This window comes from Mustelus asterias, unplaced genomic scaffold (genome assembly GCF_964213995.1).
Source record: "Mustelus asterias unplaced genomic scaffold, sMusAst1.hap1.1 HAP1_SCAFFOLD_2060, whole genome shotgun sequence".
In the NCBI taxonomy this organism is placed as follows: domain Eukaryota; kingdom Metazoa; phylum Chordata; class Chondrichthyes; order Carcharhiniformes; family Triakidae; genus Mustelus; species Mustelus asterias.
This window is the reverse complement of record NW_027592005.1, coordinates 416-16,608: the sequence shown is the minus strand read 5'-3', so window position 1 is coordinate 16,608 and position 16,193 is coordinate 416. Positions and strand designations below refer to the sequence as shown.

The 16,193-nt window shown below is 44.3% G+C and overlaps 2 protein-coding genes across 2 annotated transcripts in view; one reads left to right on the top strand and one right to left on the bottom strand.

Annotated features, from left to right (window-relative positions):
- Positions 1 to 12,959, bottom strand: part of LOC144489250 (uncharacterized) — a 26,281-nt gene extending 13,322 nt beyond the window's left edge. The window contains 3 exon segments of the mRNA XM_078207117.1: positions 4,949 to 5,486; positions 11,071 to 11,666; positions 12,827 to 12,959. Coding sequence (XP_078063243.1) covers positions 4,949 to 5,486; positions 11,071 to 11,566 — 1,034 coding nt within the window. The 5' untranslated portion in view covers positions 11,567 to 11,666; positions 12,827 to 12,959.
- The window catches only part of LOC144489251 (uncharacterized), a 23,208-nt gene extending 7,015 nt beyond the window's left edge, over positions 1 to 16,193 (top strand). Inside the window, exons 2-3 of the mRNA XM_078207118.1 lie at positions 15,220 to 15,370; positions 15,455 to 16,193. Coding sequence (XP_078063244.1) covers positions 15,220 to 15,370; positions 15,455 to 16,193 — 890 coding nt within the window. The remainder of the gene's footprint in view (positions 1 to 15,219; positions 15,371 to 15,454) is intronic.

Here is a 16,193-nt window from a genome sequence, read left to right as displayed (position 1 = left end):
GACTAGTGATGTCTTTTCAAGCTGTGTAACTGGTTGAAGCTTTATTCCACAGTCAGTGCACAGGAACACCCACTCATGTCTGTGTCTCCACGTTTTCCAATCACACTTATGGTTGAAATCTCTTGAAGCAGACAGAACAGAGAAATATTTCTCTTTATAGATTCCAAAGGCTGATGTTGTTCAGGTCCCGATTTATCAAGTTAATCTGGCAGATCACCACGAATATTTGTTTTGAGAAGTCCAATTCTGATATTCTGTAAAATGAGTTCCAAAATTCATCACTGTCAGTGCAACTTAGAAATTCAGAAAAGACAATTCTAGTTTTTATAGAAAATTCTTTACTTTCTCCCGCCATTCTTACCCTGCATCTAATACACATCATAGAACAACACTCGACATATCCCTGTCCTGTATTAATTTACTGTCTCCTTAATATCAGCTATCTCCTGGGGATCCACCCCTTTAATTGTGACCATTACGAATATAGACCATCCTTTTAGCCAGACAAATAAATGTATTAAGCTGAGGGAGCTAAAGAATGTTAATGTCTTTAAAAGAGAAAGGCTTGGGGCAACCTTACCAGAGTCTGCAGCCTCCCTGGATTCACTTCCTTTCCCTTCAGTTGCTGCAAGTCCCCAGTTTCCCCCAGAATGAGAAGGGGGTTGAAAAGAAAGTGTTTCACTGACAGATGTCGGAGACAGGAGAACGTTTCTGTCTGCATGAAGCTCAATCTGCATTGTCACAAAGACAGCATTCTGATTGGCTGGAGGACCAGAGGGCTGCCGGTCCTCCAACTATTCTCATTGGTGAATGTCTCACGCGACATAATGGTGGGTGGGACCTCCTCCGTACATGCGCACCTTCCCTCTCCCCTGGACATGCGCATTCGGGGTCGCCTGCTTGCGTGGCGAATAGAGCGGTTTCCCCAGCGCCGTGGATTGTGGGTATGCGGCTGCCATTATTCAGCCGGTCTCCAAACTCCTGGGACTGGGGTGAAAATTCGTGGGTTTGGGTTTGGTACCTGTGGGTTTGATTGTGACGCCCCTTTCGCAAAAGAGTTTGTTAAATACAGCTGTAAAGATTTGGACAGTGGCACAGTGGTTAGCACTGCTGCCTCACAGCGCCAGGGACCCAGGTTCAATTCCGGCCTTGGGTGACTGTCTGTGGGGAGTTTGTACATTCTCTCTGTATCTGTGTGAGTGGCTGGGCTTCCCCGTCTTGCCAGCGGTTGACATGAGCTGGCCATGTCAATGATGAACCTCATGCAGGAGGACACCAAGGGCAGCCTCAAGGCTGGTTTGGCCCTTCTGGTTCCCCTCTCCCCCTGCTCCAGTGGCACAGACATTTGGAAATATGTAACCAATGTCCAACTCCTCACAGCCAAAAGATATTGCTGATTTTTAAAATTACTGCCTCTGAAAACTGGCATGGTTTGCAGAGATTAACAATTTAATGCACTTAACTGGACAGACTGGAAAATGCCCACATCTTTTCTCTGTCTAGTTAATCCACTCGAATGATCATCTGATGAATCAGCTGACACTGTCCCATGCAGGGAGCCTTTTAAAGTGCTGGCCGTGACCTTGTTCTGGGTCACTGCCTGCAGTCTACAACACTAGACATCCCACTCTCCAACACTCATTGAGCAAAATGAAGGTCTACAACCCACCCTTGCTGCTAATTGGTGACAATGAATGTATTATCAGACACGCAGTGATGGCGGCACAGAAGTCGGAATGCTGCCGAATTCCGGATGTGGAATGCGCTGTCATAGAAACGAGAAGCAGGAGTAGGCCATTTGGCCCTTCAAACCTGCTCCACCATTCATTATAATCATGGCTAATCATCGAATTCAATGGGCTGATCATCGAATTCAATATCCTGATCCCACATGACTGCATTGTTCAGCTGTTGGAAGTTACCTCAAAACTGATTGCAAACGTTTATGTCTCTGATGTAAATCACCATTTAAAGTCAATAAGGCTGAGTGTAATTATTGAGCTCTGATGGAGGGTCATCTAGACTCAAAATGTTGGCTCTATTCTCTCTCCACAGAGGCTGTCAGACCTGCTGAGATCCCAGCATTTTCTGTTTTTGTTTCAGATTCCAGCAGCCACAGTAATTTGCTTTTATCTTAAGAGATTATTCCTCAAATTGAAATTGACAAAATAAATTGATATGAATGGCTGATTTGAACATCCAAAGGGAAAGTTTAAGGGAATAATCACATTGTCAGAACAAAAAGAAACTAACAACTAACAGCCAGGTGGTTCCTCAGTGTCAAAAACGATTTCTTTTTCACAATAATATTTCTACTTGAATTTGGGTTAATTTCAGAAAAAAAGTCAGAGAAAATTTGTGTTATTTTTAGGAAATAAAAGACCATCTAAAACAAAGATCTTGATAATGCCTGAAATCAAATATGATTATAATATATGAAATATGATATGGGGAAGTTTATGAGTGAGAGGAGGAGAAATTTCTTCATGCAGAGAGTGGTGAACTTGTGGAATTTGTCAGCACAGAAGGCTGCGGAGGCCAAAACATTAGAAATATATCTGTTTACCTTCTGAGATATATTCAGACTCTAAAAGCCTCAAGGAGTTTGGGGGGATCAGTGGAGAATGGTGTTGAGATAGGGGATCAGTCATGATCATATTGAACAGCAGAACAGGATCGAAGGGCCACATGACCTATTCCTGCTCCTATTTTCTATGTTTCTGGAAGTCAACAAAACAAGAATCTCATCAGGACTGTTGTTAAAAATGGAAACGAGGAATTACACATCTTCAGCCTGATCAACCAACATAAATTATAAAAGTCTGTTCTGTTAAGTATATTTTTCCATTCTATATTGACAAGTATTTTTCTTTTAAATAAGCTTCCTTCAATTGATTATCTGAGATTCCTGTCATAGAATCCCTACAGTGCTGAAGGAGGCCATTCGGCCCATGGAACCTGCACCAACAACAATCCCACCCAGGCCTAACCTCATAACCCATTTACCCTGCTAATCCCCCTGACACTCAAGGTCAATTTAGAACAGCCAATCAAGCTAACCCACACATCTTTGGAGTGTGAGGAAACCAGAGCACCCGGAGGAAACCCACGCAGACATGGGGAGAACGTCTTATCCAGTGGTTAAAAGTCTTGTTTAAAGTAAAATAACTGAGAGAGTTGTTTACAGGCATCGGTGAATTGGGCTGATTGCAGACAGAATGAGCAGGACAGTGAGAGAGAGAGCTGTGTCTGCACTGGCGCAGAGACAGAAATCCGATTGGAGGGTTGAAACATGGAGTTACAGGATTTGGGAGGTGACAAGGACGTTACAGGGGAAAAGACGATTAGAGATTGGGGCGAGAGTTTACAAGGATATTGGGAGTTAAGGGTTGGTTTCATTGGGGGAGGGTGCTGGTGATGATGGCAGAACTGAAGGACATAGGAATACCTGAAGGGAGAGAACCATGAACGATATCAGTGAAAATAGGGAAGCTGGGTGAGGAGCAGTTTAGTGGGAATAAGGTCGAGGGAGGAGGTGGGATTGCTGGAAAGATATACTCTGAGAGGATACAAGGAGAGATAGGAGAGAATTGAAACAAAGGATCAAATTCAGGGCTACAGCAAAGGGGGGTCATGAGAGAGAGTTTGGCTCGGTGGGCTAGGGGAAGGGAGGGAAGCAGTAGAGGCAGCTGATTACATTGTCTAAATCTTAATGACAAAGAAGCTCCATGAGCTCCTCACACTGGAGGTGAAGATGGAGGAGACAGGGGAAAGAGAGACCTTCAAAGGATCCAAATTGTGTTTGAGATATTAAAAAAGCTCAACACTCTTCATGTCGAACACAAACTGAATTTATTTTACTTAACAATGTATAACTTAACATTTATAACTATGCTTTGTTTATAAACAGCAATACTGTGATAACTTTCCACACAAATATCAACATACAAATTAGGAGCAGGAGTAGGCCACTCGGCCCCTCTAGCCTGTTCCACCACTCAATAAGACCATGGTTGATCTGATTGTAACCTCAAATCCACATTCCTTTTACCCCTTGTTAATCAAGAATCTATCCAGCTCTGCCTTCAAAATATTTAAAGACACTGCTTCCAATGCTTTTTGAGGAAGACCCAGAGACTCGCTGCCCTCTAAGAGAAAACATTTATTTCTCATCTTTGTGTCAACTGAGCAACATTTTATTTTTCAATAATGTATTCAATAATAAGAATTAGATTCGCTCACATGAGAAATCATCCTCTTTAAATCGATCCTGTCAAAATACCTCAGGAACTGAAAAAGATTTGAATCAAATTGCCTCTTACTCTTTTAAGCTCCAGCAGATACAAGCTCAGGCTACTCAGTCTTTCCTCATAAGAGAACCTCCCATTTCTGGTATAGTCTAGTAGACCTTCTCTGAACTGCTTCTAACACATTTACATTCTTCTTTAAATAAGGAGACAAATACTTTAATCATATTCCAAATCGCCAGTGTTCTGTAAAGCAGAAGCATAACCTCTGTTTTGTATTCAATTCCCCTCACAATAAACAATAACATTATGTTAACTTTCCCAATTACTTGCTGTACCCTTCTACTAGCCTTTTGTGACTCATGAACCAGGACACTCAGAATCCTCTGACGGGGAACTGAATTTCTCCTCACAGTCTCCACATTTACACGGTTTCTCCCTAATGTGACTGTGGATGTGAATGGTACTGTCTCCTTCCATGTTCAAAATTCTCTGCTGTTAAGGTTACGATAAATTGTGCAGCTCCATCCAATCCTGATATTCTGTGTGAGTTTCCTGACCCCAAATCCTCCCCTTCTAAGCCAATTATATTAACACCTATAACAGAGCTGGAGTTATTTTTCAATTCAGCAGAAACAGACACAAACAAACATGGTTAAGTCTGAATATGATTAACAGCAAAATCCAATCACAATAGTTACTTGTGAATTTGCTGGTGTTTTCGCAGCCTGGATGAAGTAATGTATCCCTTCCCACACTGGGAGCAAGTGAATGGCCTCTCTCCAGTGTGAGTTCACTGGTGATTTAGCATCGTGCATGAGGTAATGAATCCCTTTCCACACACAGAGCAGGTGAACGGCCTCTCCCCAGTATGAATTCGCTGGTGTTTCAGCAGCATGGCTGAGGTAGTGAAACCCTTCCCACACTGGGAGCAGGTGAACGGCCTCTCCCCAGTGTGAACTCGTTGATGATTTAGCAGCGTGGATGACTGAGTAAATCCCTTCCCACACTGAGAGCAGGCGAATGGCCTTTCGTCAGTATGAATTCGCTCGTGTATCACTAGGTTGGATGACTGATTGAATTCCTTCCTACACACAGAACATGTGAACGGTCTCTCCCCTGTGTGAATTCGCTGGTGTTTCAGCAGATGGGATGAGGTAGTGAATCCCTTCCCACATTGAGAGCAGGTGAACGGTCTCTCCCCGGTGTGAATGCGTCGATGAGTTTCCAGGTGGGATGGGTAATCAAATCCCTTCCCACAATCCTCACATTTCCAAGCCATCTCCCTGTTGTGACTGCAATTATGTCCTGAAAGGCCAGATGATTGGGTGAAGTCTTGTCCACAAACAGAACACAGTTTCTCTCCACTGTGAATGGTGCTTTTTCCTTCTATATTCAAAATACAATGATATTCAGGTTACAATAAATTGGTCGACTCAATCAGGTCTGAGATCATGTTTGATTTCTGTTTACCAACTGCAAATCTTCCTCTCCTAAAAGGTTGTGAAATTGATTTAGAACAGAAAAAAACTCATTTTCTCCTCATGCAACTGGCAAACATTATCTTATCTATGGAAAGAGACATAAAGTTAAAAGGCAAAAGGGATCAAAGGATATGGGGGTTTGGGCTATTATCATAATGAATAGAAGAGCAGGCTTGAAGGGCCAAATGGCCTACTCCTGATCCTATTTTCTATGTTTCTATGCAACTCAATGTCTATGAGGATGGTGGAACAGTAAACAAATGGTTTCAAAATGAGATTGGATCGGCACACAAAGGAAATGAACATGCTGCACTAATGGAGATATAGAGGGGAATGGGGCTGAGTGGATCACTCTGCAGAAAGTTGACATGGACTCAAGTTCCTTCTGAAGTGTAGAGTCCATGATTGGAAATGTATAACATAGCTGCAGTACTAGATTACAAGAATGGAAATAATAAATACATTATTTTACTGAAATATAAATATTATACCTAATACGTACTATAAAACAACACTGGATATATCTCTGTTGTTACGTCCCAAGCCAACTGATAACCTTATAATAAACACATTCCTGACAATTCCAAGGATAAAATGAGTGAGGTTTCACTTTTTAAAATGTTTCATTGTAAAAATCAAAATAAAAGCAACATAAATGAATCAGGCATTGACAGACAAATAGTATTTGAATAGATGGGATACTTTTACTTCAATAAAACCAGTCTCAACAAAATCACCAGCAATTTCTCCCTTAGAATTCGTGGCACTAATTCAATTTACCACAACTCTCTGTATTTCCCAGAGAGAGAGAAAAAACACAGGAGAATGGCACTCAGTCAAAATGCTCATTTGGCGAGTCGGGTACAGATATGATGGCCCATATATATGGCCCATATATATTTTATATATTTGCATATTTAATGGATAATAAATGTGTGTAATATACAGCACTCTGTTATGTGATTGGCAAGATAGGGATCAGTGAGGAAGAACTTTTTTTAGGCCCTGGAACTTGCTGCTGGTGAGAGTGGTGCAACTGGAGATAATCAGCGATTTCAAAATGAAATTTGATGGACACTTGAAGGAAATAAACTTTCAGGGAAATGGGGATATTGAGGGGTATGGAATTGACTGATTTTCTGTACAGAGAGTTGGTATGGACTTGAGTTGCCAAATAGATTCATTTTGTGCCACAGTGACTCTATGGCTTGAAATATAAAACATAGCAACGCTGCTATATATTTCAAGACAAGAAATAATTATAATGAACTTCAGAGAATCATAAATGATTTTGTATGTGCCATATGACCACACTATCTCTGTCCTCATTTGATTTACTGTTCCTTTAAACGTCATCCATCTCTTGGGAAAACGTTTTAATTGTGAGCATTAGGTAGGAGGCCATCCTATTAACCAGACAAATAAATGTGTCAAACTGAGAGAGCTAAAGGATATCTTTGAGAGAAAAAGGAAAAGATACCTGGACCTTGTCCTGCTCCTAATTCCGATGTTCGTCTGTTTCCTTTCCAGAGTCTACAGCCTCCCTTGATTCACTTCCTTTCCCTTCAGTTGCTGCAAGTCCCCAATTTCCCCCAGAATGAGGAAAGAAATGGAAAGGGGGAAACATTGATTTCCTCCCAGATGTTGTCCAGAGGCGGAAGCTTCACTCTGAAGCTCATTGGACAACTTCCGCATGTGACGTCACAAAGGAGCCCCCCTGAATCAGCCAATAGGAATCAGTCTGCTTCGCGGTGACGTCATGGTTTTCCAGTGCGCAGGCCCGGCCCGCAAACGCGGGCCCCGCTCCCGCCCATTGTTCCCCTCCTCCTGCACCTCCTCGAGCCAAGGTTTCCAGGCAACCGGCTGGCGGCTCCGGCCAGAGCGAGAAGCCGCTCGGTGATCTCCCCCTCCCCCCTCTCCACGGCGGCTGCTGCTCCAAAAAGAGACCCGAGAGCGACCGCTGGCGGCAGCCGCACTGCGCCTGCGCCGGACAGCTCGGCTCAGCAGCGCTCTCTGCGCCTGCTCCGGACAGCTCGGCTCAGCAGCACTCTCTGCGCCTGCTCCGGACAGCTCGGCTCAGCAGCGCTCTCTGCACCTGCTCCGGACAGCTCGGCTCAGCAGCGCTCTCTGCGCCTGCGTGCTGGGCTGCCAGCTGAGGGAGTGGGGGAGGGGACTTTGCAAAATCTCTTCCCATCATTTTCTTCCAAGTCCCGCAGTTTGATTTGAAACAGCACAGCTTTTGTTTCAGACTCAAACGTCCTTCTCTGGCCAACATGTGTGAGTAAAACCTTGGTTAGGCGCATTTGAGGTATTGCATGCAGTTCTGGTCACCACACTACCAGAAAGACATGGAAGCTTTGGAGAGAGTGCAGAGAAGGTTCACCCGGATGTTGCCTGGTCTCGAGGTGTGGACCATGAGGAGAGATTGAATAAACTAGTCTTGTTTTCAACTGGAAAGATGTAGGATGAGGGGAGACCTGATAGTCCAAATGCGGCACGGTAGCACAGTGGTTAGCACTGCTGCTTCACAGCTCCAGGGACCTGGGTTCGATTCCCAGCTTGGGTCACTGTCTGTGTGGAGTTTGCACATTCTCCTCGTGTCTGCGTGGGTTTCCTCCGGGTGCTCCGGTTTCCTCCCACAGTCCAAAGATGTGCGGGTTAGGTTGATTGGCCATGCTAAAATTGCCCCTTAGTGTCCTGAGATGCATAGGTTAGAGGGATTAGTGGGTAAAATATGTCAGGATATGGGGGTAGGGCTTGGGTGGGATTGTGGTAGGTGCAGCCTCGATGGGCCGAATGGCCTCTTTCTGTACTGTAGGGTTTCTATGATTCTATGATTCATTTCAATGCAGCCTAACCAAGGTTTTATATAGCTGCAACATGATTTCCCAACTCTTGTACTCAATGCCCCGGCTGATGAAGGCAAGCATGACTTCTGCTTTTTTAATCACTTTGGCAATCTGTGTTGCCAATTTTAGGGAACTGTGAACCTGCATGCCCAGATCCCTTTGTATCTTAATGTTCCTAAGGGTTCTACTATTTACAATATAATTCACATCTAATTTGATCCTCCAAAATACATCGCCTCGTGTTCGTATGGATGAAACTCCATCTGCCATTTCTGTGCTCAAGTCTCCAATTTATCTAAATTCTGTTGTATCCTCTGACAATCCCTGGCACTATCAGCAACTCCAACAGTCTTTGTGTCATCTGCAAATTTACTAATCCCTCACATTTTCCTCCAGATCATTTATATATATACTAACAGAGGTCCCAGTACAGATCCCTGCAGAACACCATCCATCTAGTATCCATCTAGCCAGCCCACCCTGAATCATGTGATTTTTAGTTTATGTACCTGTCTGCCATGTGGGACCTTGTCAAACACCATAGTAAACTACGTCCACAGCCCTTCCCTCATCAATTATCTTTGTCACCTCTTCAAAAAATTCAATCAAATTAGTGAGACATGACCTTCCCCATACAAAACCCTGCTGCTTGTCACTAACTCGTCCATTTTCTTCCAAATGTGCATATATCCTGTCCCTCAGTATCTTCTCCAAAAGCTTCTCCACCACTGACATAAAGCTCACCAGCCTATAAATTCCTGGATTATCCCTGCTTCCTTTCTCAAACAAGGGAACAACATTGGCTATTCTCCAGTCCTCTGGAACCTCACCTGTGGTCAAAGAGGACGTGAAGATATCTGTTAAGGCCCCGGCTATTTCTTCCCTTGTCTCCTGCAGCAACCTGGGATAGATCCCACCTGGCCCTGGGGACTTGTCTACCTTAACACAATTTAGGATACTCAACAATTCTTCCTTCGATATATTTACATTCACTAGAGCGTTCACACACCTATCCCTGAACTCAACATCCATTATGTCCTTCTCCTTGATCAATACCGATACAAAGTACTCATTAAGGTTCTCACCCACTTCCTATGGCTCCACGGAAAACTTCCCTCCATTGTCCTTGAGTGGGCCTACTCTTCCTCTTGCTACCCTCTTGCTCCTAATATGCGCATAAAAAGCTTTGGGGTTCTCCTTGACCCTGTTTACTAAAGACATTTCATGGCCCCTTTTAGCCCTCCTAATTCCACGGTTAAGTTCCTTCCTACTTTCAATGTGCTCCTCAAGCGCTTCATTCATTTTTAGACGAGGCCTGTCATATGCTTCTTTTATCCTTTTGACTGAAATTACAATTTTCCTTGTCATCCATGGTTCCTGAATCCTGCCATTTCTATCTTCATTTTTTGCGAGAACATGCCTGTCCTGCACTTCAATCAACCGGCCTTTAAAAGCCTTCCACATGCCAGACATGGATTTACCTTCAAATAGCTGCTCCCAGTCCACATTCCCCAGTTCCTGTCTAATTTGGATGTAATTGGCCCGTGCCTAATTAAGCACCCTCACCCGAGGGCAACTCTTGTTCTTATCCACGACTATCTGAAATCTTATGGAATTATGGTTGCTAAACCCAAAATGCTCCCCCACTGAAACATTGATCACCTGGCCCAGCTCATTCCCCAATACCAAGTCGAGTATAGCCCCCTCCGGGTTGGATTGTCAACACACTGTATCAAAAAGGCCTCTAGGACAATCTAACAAATTGTTCTCCATCCGAGCCCTTGGCTGTCAGGGAATTTGTATAGATATTTAATAAGAAAAGTTAACAAAGTGAGCATTGGTCCCATAGAAAGTGATCTGGAGAATTGGTTGTGGAAAGTAGGGCTATGGTGGATGAACTAAACAGATATTTTGCACCTGTCTTTGCTATAGACAGCACAAGTAACCTCCCAGAGATAGTTGTAAATCAGGAAATGGAAGAGATGGTGCAAATCAGGAAAATTACGAACAGTGGTATTGAGCACATTGTTGGGTGTGTGCGCTGACAGGTTCTCTGGTCCGAATGGACTTCTCCCTAAGGTCTTGAAAGAAGAGGCTACTGAGATCATTGATGCAGTCATTTTAATTTTACAAAATTTCAGCGATTCAGGGAAAAATGGCAAATGTTTTATTATTCAAAAAGGAAGAGAGAAAGTGGGAAAGTTCAGGCCAGTTAGCCGAACATTTGTCACAGGGAAAATGTTAAAAGCCATTCTCTTCCTCTGCAGTGGAAGCAGAGTCTTTGAATATTTTTAAGACAAAGCTAGATAGATTCCTGACTAACAAGAGGGTGAAAGGTTATGGGATGTAGGCAGGAATGTAGAGTTGAGGTTACAATCAGATCAGCCATGAGCTTACTGAATGGTGGAGCAGGCTCGAGGGGCCGAATGACCTACTTCTGCTCCTAATTTTTATGTTCGTATGCTCGCTGGTGTTTCAGCAGCTGGGATGACTGAGTGAATCTCTTCCCACACTCAGAGCAGGTGAATGGCCTCTCCCCAGTGTGAGTGCGCTGGTGTACAGTGAGATGAGATGATTGTCTGAACCCAGTCCCACATTGAGAGCACCTGAATGGTCTCTCATCAGTGTGAACACGTTGATGGTACATTAGTTCCTGACAATTTTTATAACACTTCCCGCAGTCCAGACATTTAAAAGGTCTGTCCTCACTGTGAACACTTTGGTGTGTCATCAGGTTAGATGAATTAATGAATCCCTTCCCACACACACAACAGGTGAATGGCCTCTGCCCTGTGTGACCACGCTGATGAATTTCCAGCTGTGATGGGTAATTGAATCTCTTTCCACAGTCCCCACATTTCCACGGCTTCTCCCTGTTGTGACTGCATTTGTGTCTTGACAGGCCGGATGATTGGCTGAAGTCTCGCGCACACACAGAACATGTGTACGATTTCTTCCCACTGTGAATGGTGCTTTTTCCTTCCATGTTCAAAATCCAATGATGTTCCGGTTACGATAAATTGGGTGATCCATCAGATCCTGACCTGATGTTTGGTTTGAGCTTTCTGATTGCAAATTCACCCCTTCTGAAACAGAAAAAGTGAGAGTGAAGCCACAAAAACACAAAAGTAGGTTGTGAAATGGAGCTGAATGAATCTGTTAATTTATGGGGCCGGCACCAGGAAAGAGTGACCATGAAAACTGCTGGATTGTCATAAATTTAACAATTGGTTCATTATATCCTTCAGGAAAGGGAACCTGCCACCCAGTCTGGACCGATACACGATCCAGTATCTATGGAAGGGAATGAGAGGGAGAGAGAGGTTAGAAGAAGCAGAGGATGAAGAAGAGGGATTTTTCTGTATTTGCAGCTTGATCAGAACTCTGACAGAATCACCTTAACCCTCAACCTCCACCACCGACAACGGCCAGAGTATTCAGCATATGTTAAGACCATTACCTCTAAGTTCCCCTCCAACTCACACATCGTCCTGACTTGTCTGACATCCAATACTGGAACATCAGAAATTTTCTCTCATTTAAATATTGAGAAGACTGAAGCCATACTTTCCAGTTCCCACTCCAAACTTCATTCTCTAACTACTGACACCGTCACTCTCTCGGCCAACTGTGTGGCTGGCACAGTGGTTAGCACTGCTGCCTCACAGCGCCAGGGACCTGGGTTCGATTCCTGGCTTGGGTGCCTGTCTGTGCAGAGTTTGCACATTCTCCCCGTGTCTGTGTGGGTTACTTCCGGGTGCTCCAGTTTCTTCGCACAATCTGAAAGACATGTTGGTAAGGTGCATTGGCCATGCTGAATTCTCCCTCAGTGTATCCGTACAGGCGCCGGAATTCTCACATTAACTTCATTGCAGTGTTAATGTAAGCCTACTTGTGACACTAATAAATAACCAGGTTGTTCAGAACCATGATGTTATATAACCATGGTTGAGGGGGTGGCACAGTTGTTGTGCTGCATCAGTGAGAAATTGGAAGTGAAAGAGTGAAGCAGTTTGATGGGCAAGTTGTCCACGTTCTGTCACTGGAGAAATTTCAAAATTATTGCCCCCAACAAAAATGGCATCTGCGCATGCGCCCTATTGCGAGTGCCCCCGCTAAAGATGACAGCTGCGCATGCGTCTTGCTGCGACCACCCGAAAAAGATGGCGGCGGTTAACCCGGGTCTGTAACTGAGAGAAAGTTACGGCCCTGCTCTGTGCAAAGGGCCGGGGACCATCCCAATTACCGGTAGGTTCTTTTTCAAGGATTCGCGGTTTATGTAACGTCTTTACGAAGTCTCGCAAACCGCCCCCCTGATCCATCGCTCCCTCTGCCTCGCCATTCCCACCTTTTCTCATTGTGGATCTGAGCAAGATTCGGCTCCACCGCCATTAATCACACTGCGCATGCTTCATTTATACCCCAGCCCCGCCCCTCAATAACTGATTGGAGGACCAGCTGCTTCCGCTCCGTCCTTTAGCCCCGCCCCCTCTTCCTATTGGTCCGGAGCTGCTGTCAATCAGTCCCTGGGCATTGTGAGCGAAACAAACCCTTCAGAATCATTGTCAGCTCCCTGGTTTGCAGCTGCGGGGCTTCTCCCTCCCTCCCTCCCGGGAACAGGCCCAGGTTAACGGCCCCATCCTGGCTCAGCCACTGGAGGATGGTTCACATCAGAGGATGGGGGAGGGGGACAATAAATAAGAGGTTACACTTTGGCCTCAAATCAATGAGGACTCTGATCTCTGGGAAGGAAGGAAACCCTGGGAGGTGGGCGGGGAGGATTCACAAACACCCGCTGGAGGCCCCAACATCCCCAGTAAGACCCATTGGTTTTGTCAGTCTGCAGACAGGAGCTGGAGAACTGAACCCAGACAGAGGAGAGGGAGGGAGAAAACTGGGAGTGGAGGAAAGAAATGGTGCAGATGGTGAGGAGGAGGGAGAGTGTGTGGGACGGGGATTTACAGATTTGAGGGAACAAGAAAAAAAAATGTTCCAGAGAAACTAGAATTGTCTGTTCAGAATTTCTATCCTGGACTGACAGTGATGGATTTTTGAAACTGCTTTTACAGATGAGGATTTACACACAGGAAACTCAAACCAAGACAAATGTCACTTTGTGATTTCTATCGTGCATTGACAGCAATGGGTTTTGTAAACAGAGATTGAAGGGGTTGAACCATTTTTCTTTAGAAAATAAGGGATTACGCAGTGACCCGATAGTCTTTTAAAATTATCAGATGCTTGGACAGGGGAGATGTGGAGAAAATACTTCCATTTGAGAGAGTTCAAAATTAGCGACCATCAATAAGCAAAGAGTGATAAATACATGATAGTTACTAATCAATCCAAGATGAAGCTGAGGATAAATTTCTTTACTCACAGGTTGAGAATGTGAAATTCATTAATACAGGAAGCAGTTGAGGAAATTATTGAGCTGTTGTCAGAAGGAAAACATAAGACCATAAAATATAGGATTCAGCTATTTGGCCCATTGTGTCTGCTCCACTATTCAATCATGGCTGATAAGTTTATCAACCCCATTCTCCTGCTCTTTCTCTGTAACCTTTGATCCCTTTACCAATCAAGAACCTTTTTATCTCTTTGAAATGTACTCAATGACCTTGCCGCCACAGTCTTCTATGGCACTGAATTTCATAGATTCACCATCCTCTGGCTGAAGAAATTCATGACAAACACATCAGAGAAAAAGGAATAGAAAGATCAGCTGAAAGATTGAGATGTGGTAGGTAGAATTTATAGTGTTCCTACAATGTAGGAGGCCATTTGGCCCATTGAGTCTGCACAACCACAATCCCACCCTGACCCTATACTCATAACCCCACTTATTTAACCTGGTAGTCCCCCTGACAGTAAGGGACAATTTAGCATGGACAATCAACCTAACCTGCACATATTTGGACTGAGGGGGCAAACCGGAGCACCCAAAGGAAATCCACACAGACACGGGGAGAATGTGCAAACTCCACACAGACAGTCACCTGAGGCTGGAATCAATCCCAGGTCCCTGGCATGTGAGGCAGCAGTGCTAACCATTGTGCCGCCCATGATGGGATAGGAGGAGATGTGTGTCGAGTATAAACAACAGCAGGTTAGTTGGACCAAATGGACTGTTTGTGTCTGATAAGTTTGAAGTAATTCAATTTAAACTCCTTTCGCAGAATATTTGCAGATTGGAAATTCAAACTGAATATCATGTCAAGATTGGTCAGAGTCACTTGATTCATCAGGAGCTGATCATCATCAGCCTATGAATGTGGAAGGAGAAATGTTGTCTGTTTTGTCTTTGGGAAATGATTCAAATATCAGTGTGACTGGAAAAGAACCGAGACACACATCTAAGCGATTTTCCGCAGTTTTCTGGAACAGAGCTTTAACCAGTCACACAGCATGAAAAGAAACTGCACATTTACATCAGGAGACACCTTACTCGTGTTGTATTTGTGGATCAGGCTTCAACTGATTACCATATGAACAAGGAACAGCAACAGGCCATTCGGCCCCACCAGCCTGCTCTGTCATTTAATAACATCATGGCTGATCTGATAGTGACTTCAAATCTCACCCCACCTACGCCCAATAACCTGTCGTTAACCATGGAGAAACCATGGAAATGTGGAGACTGTGGGACGGGATTTAATTACCCGTCTGAATTGGAAACTCATCGACGTATTCACACTGGGGAGAGACCGTTCACCTGTCCCGTGTGTGGGAAGGGTTTCACTCAGTCATCCAGCCTCTACACACACCAGCATGTCCATACCGGTGAGAGGCCATTTACTTGTCTTCAATGTGGGAAGGGATTTAATGCTTTATCAAACCTCCAGACTCACTACCAAGTTCACTCTGATCAGAGACCGTTTAAATGTTGTGACTGTGGGAAGAGTTTTAAAAGTAAAACGGATTTATTGATTCACCAACGCACTCACACTGGGGAGAGGCCATTCATCTGCTCCGTGTGTGGGAAGGGATTCACTCAGTCATCCCACCTCCTGACACACCAAAGTGTTCACACTGATCAGAGACCATTTAAATGTTCTGACTGTGAGAAGAACTTTAAAAGTAAAAAGGATTTACTGATTCATCAACGCACTCACACTGGGGAGAGGCCGTTCATCTGCTCCGTGTGTGGGAAGGGATTCACTTGTTCATCCCAGATCCTGAAACACCGATTTGTTCACACTGATCAGAGACCTTTCAATTGTTCTAAATGTGAGAAAACATTTAAAAGCAAAAAGGATCTTCTGAAACACCAAAACACTCACACTGGGGAGAGGCCGTTCATCTGCTCTCTCTGTGGGAAGGGATTCACTCGATTAGCCCACCTTCTGAGACACTATCGAGTTCACACTGGGGAGAGGCCGTTCACCTGCCCTGTGTGTTGTCAGGAATTCATTGATACATCTGACCTTCTGATACACCGGCGAGTTCACACTGGAGAGAGACCTTACACTTGCCTCCTGTGCAGCAAGAGATTCACTCAGTCATCCCACCTGACTACACACCAACTTGTTCACACTGATCAGAGACCTTTTGAATGTTCTGATTGTGAGAAGAGATTTAAAAGTAAACAGAATCTGCTGAAACACCAGTGA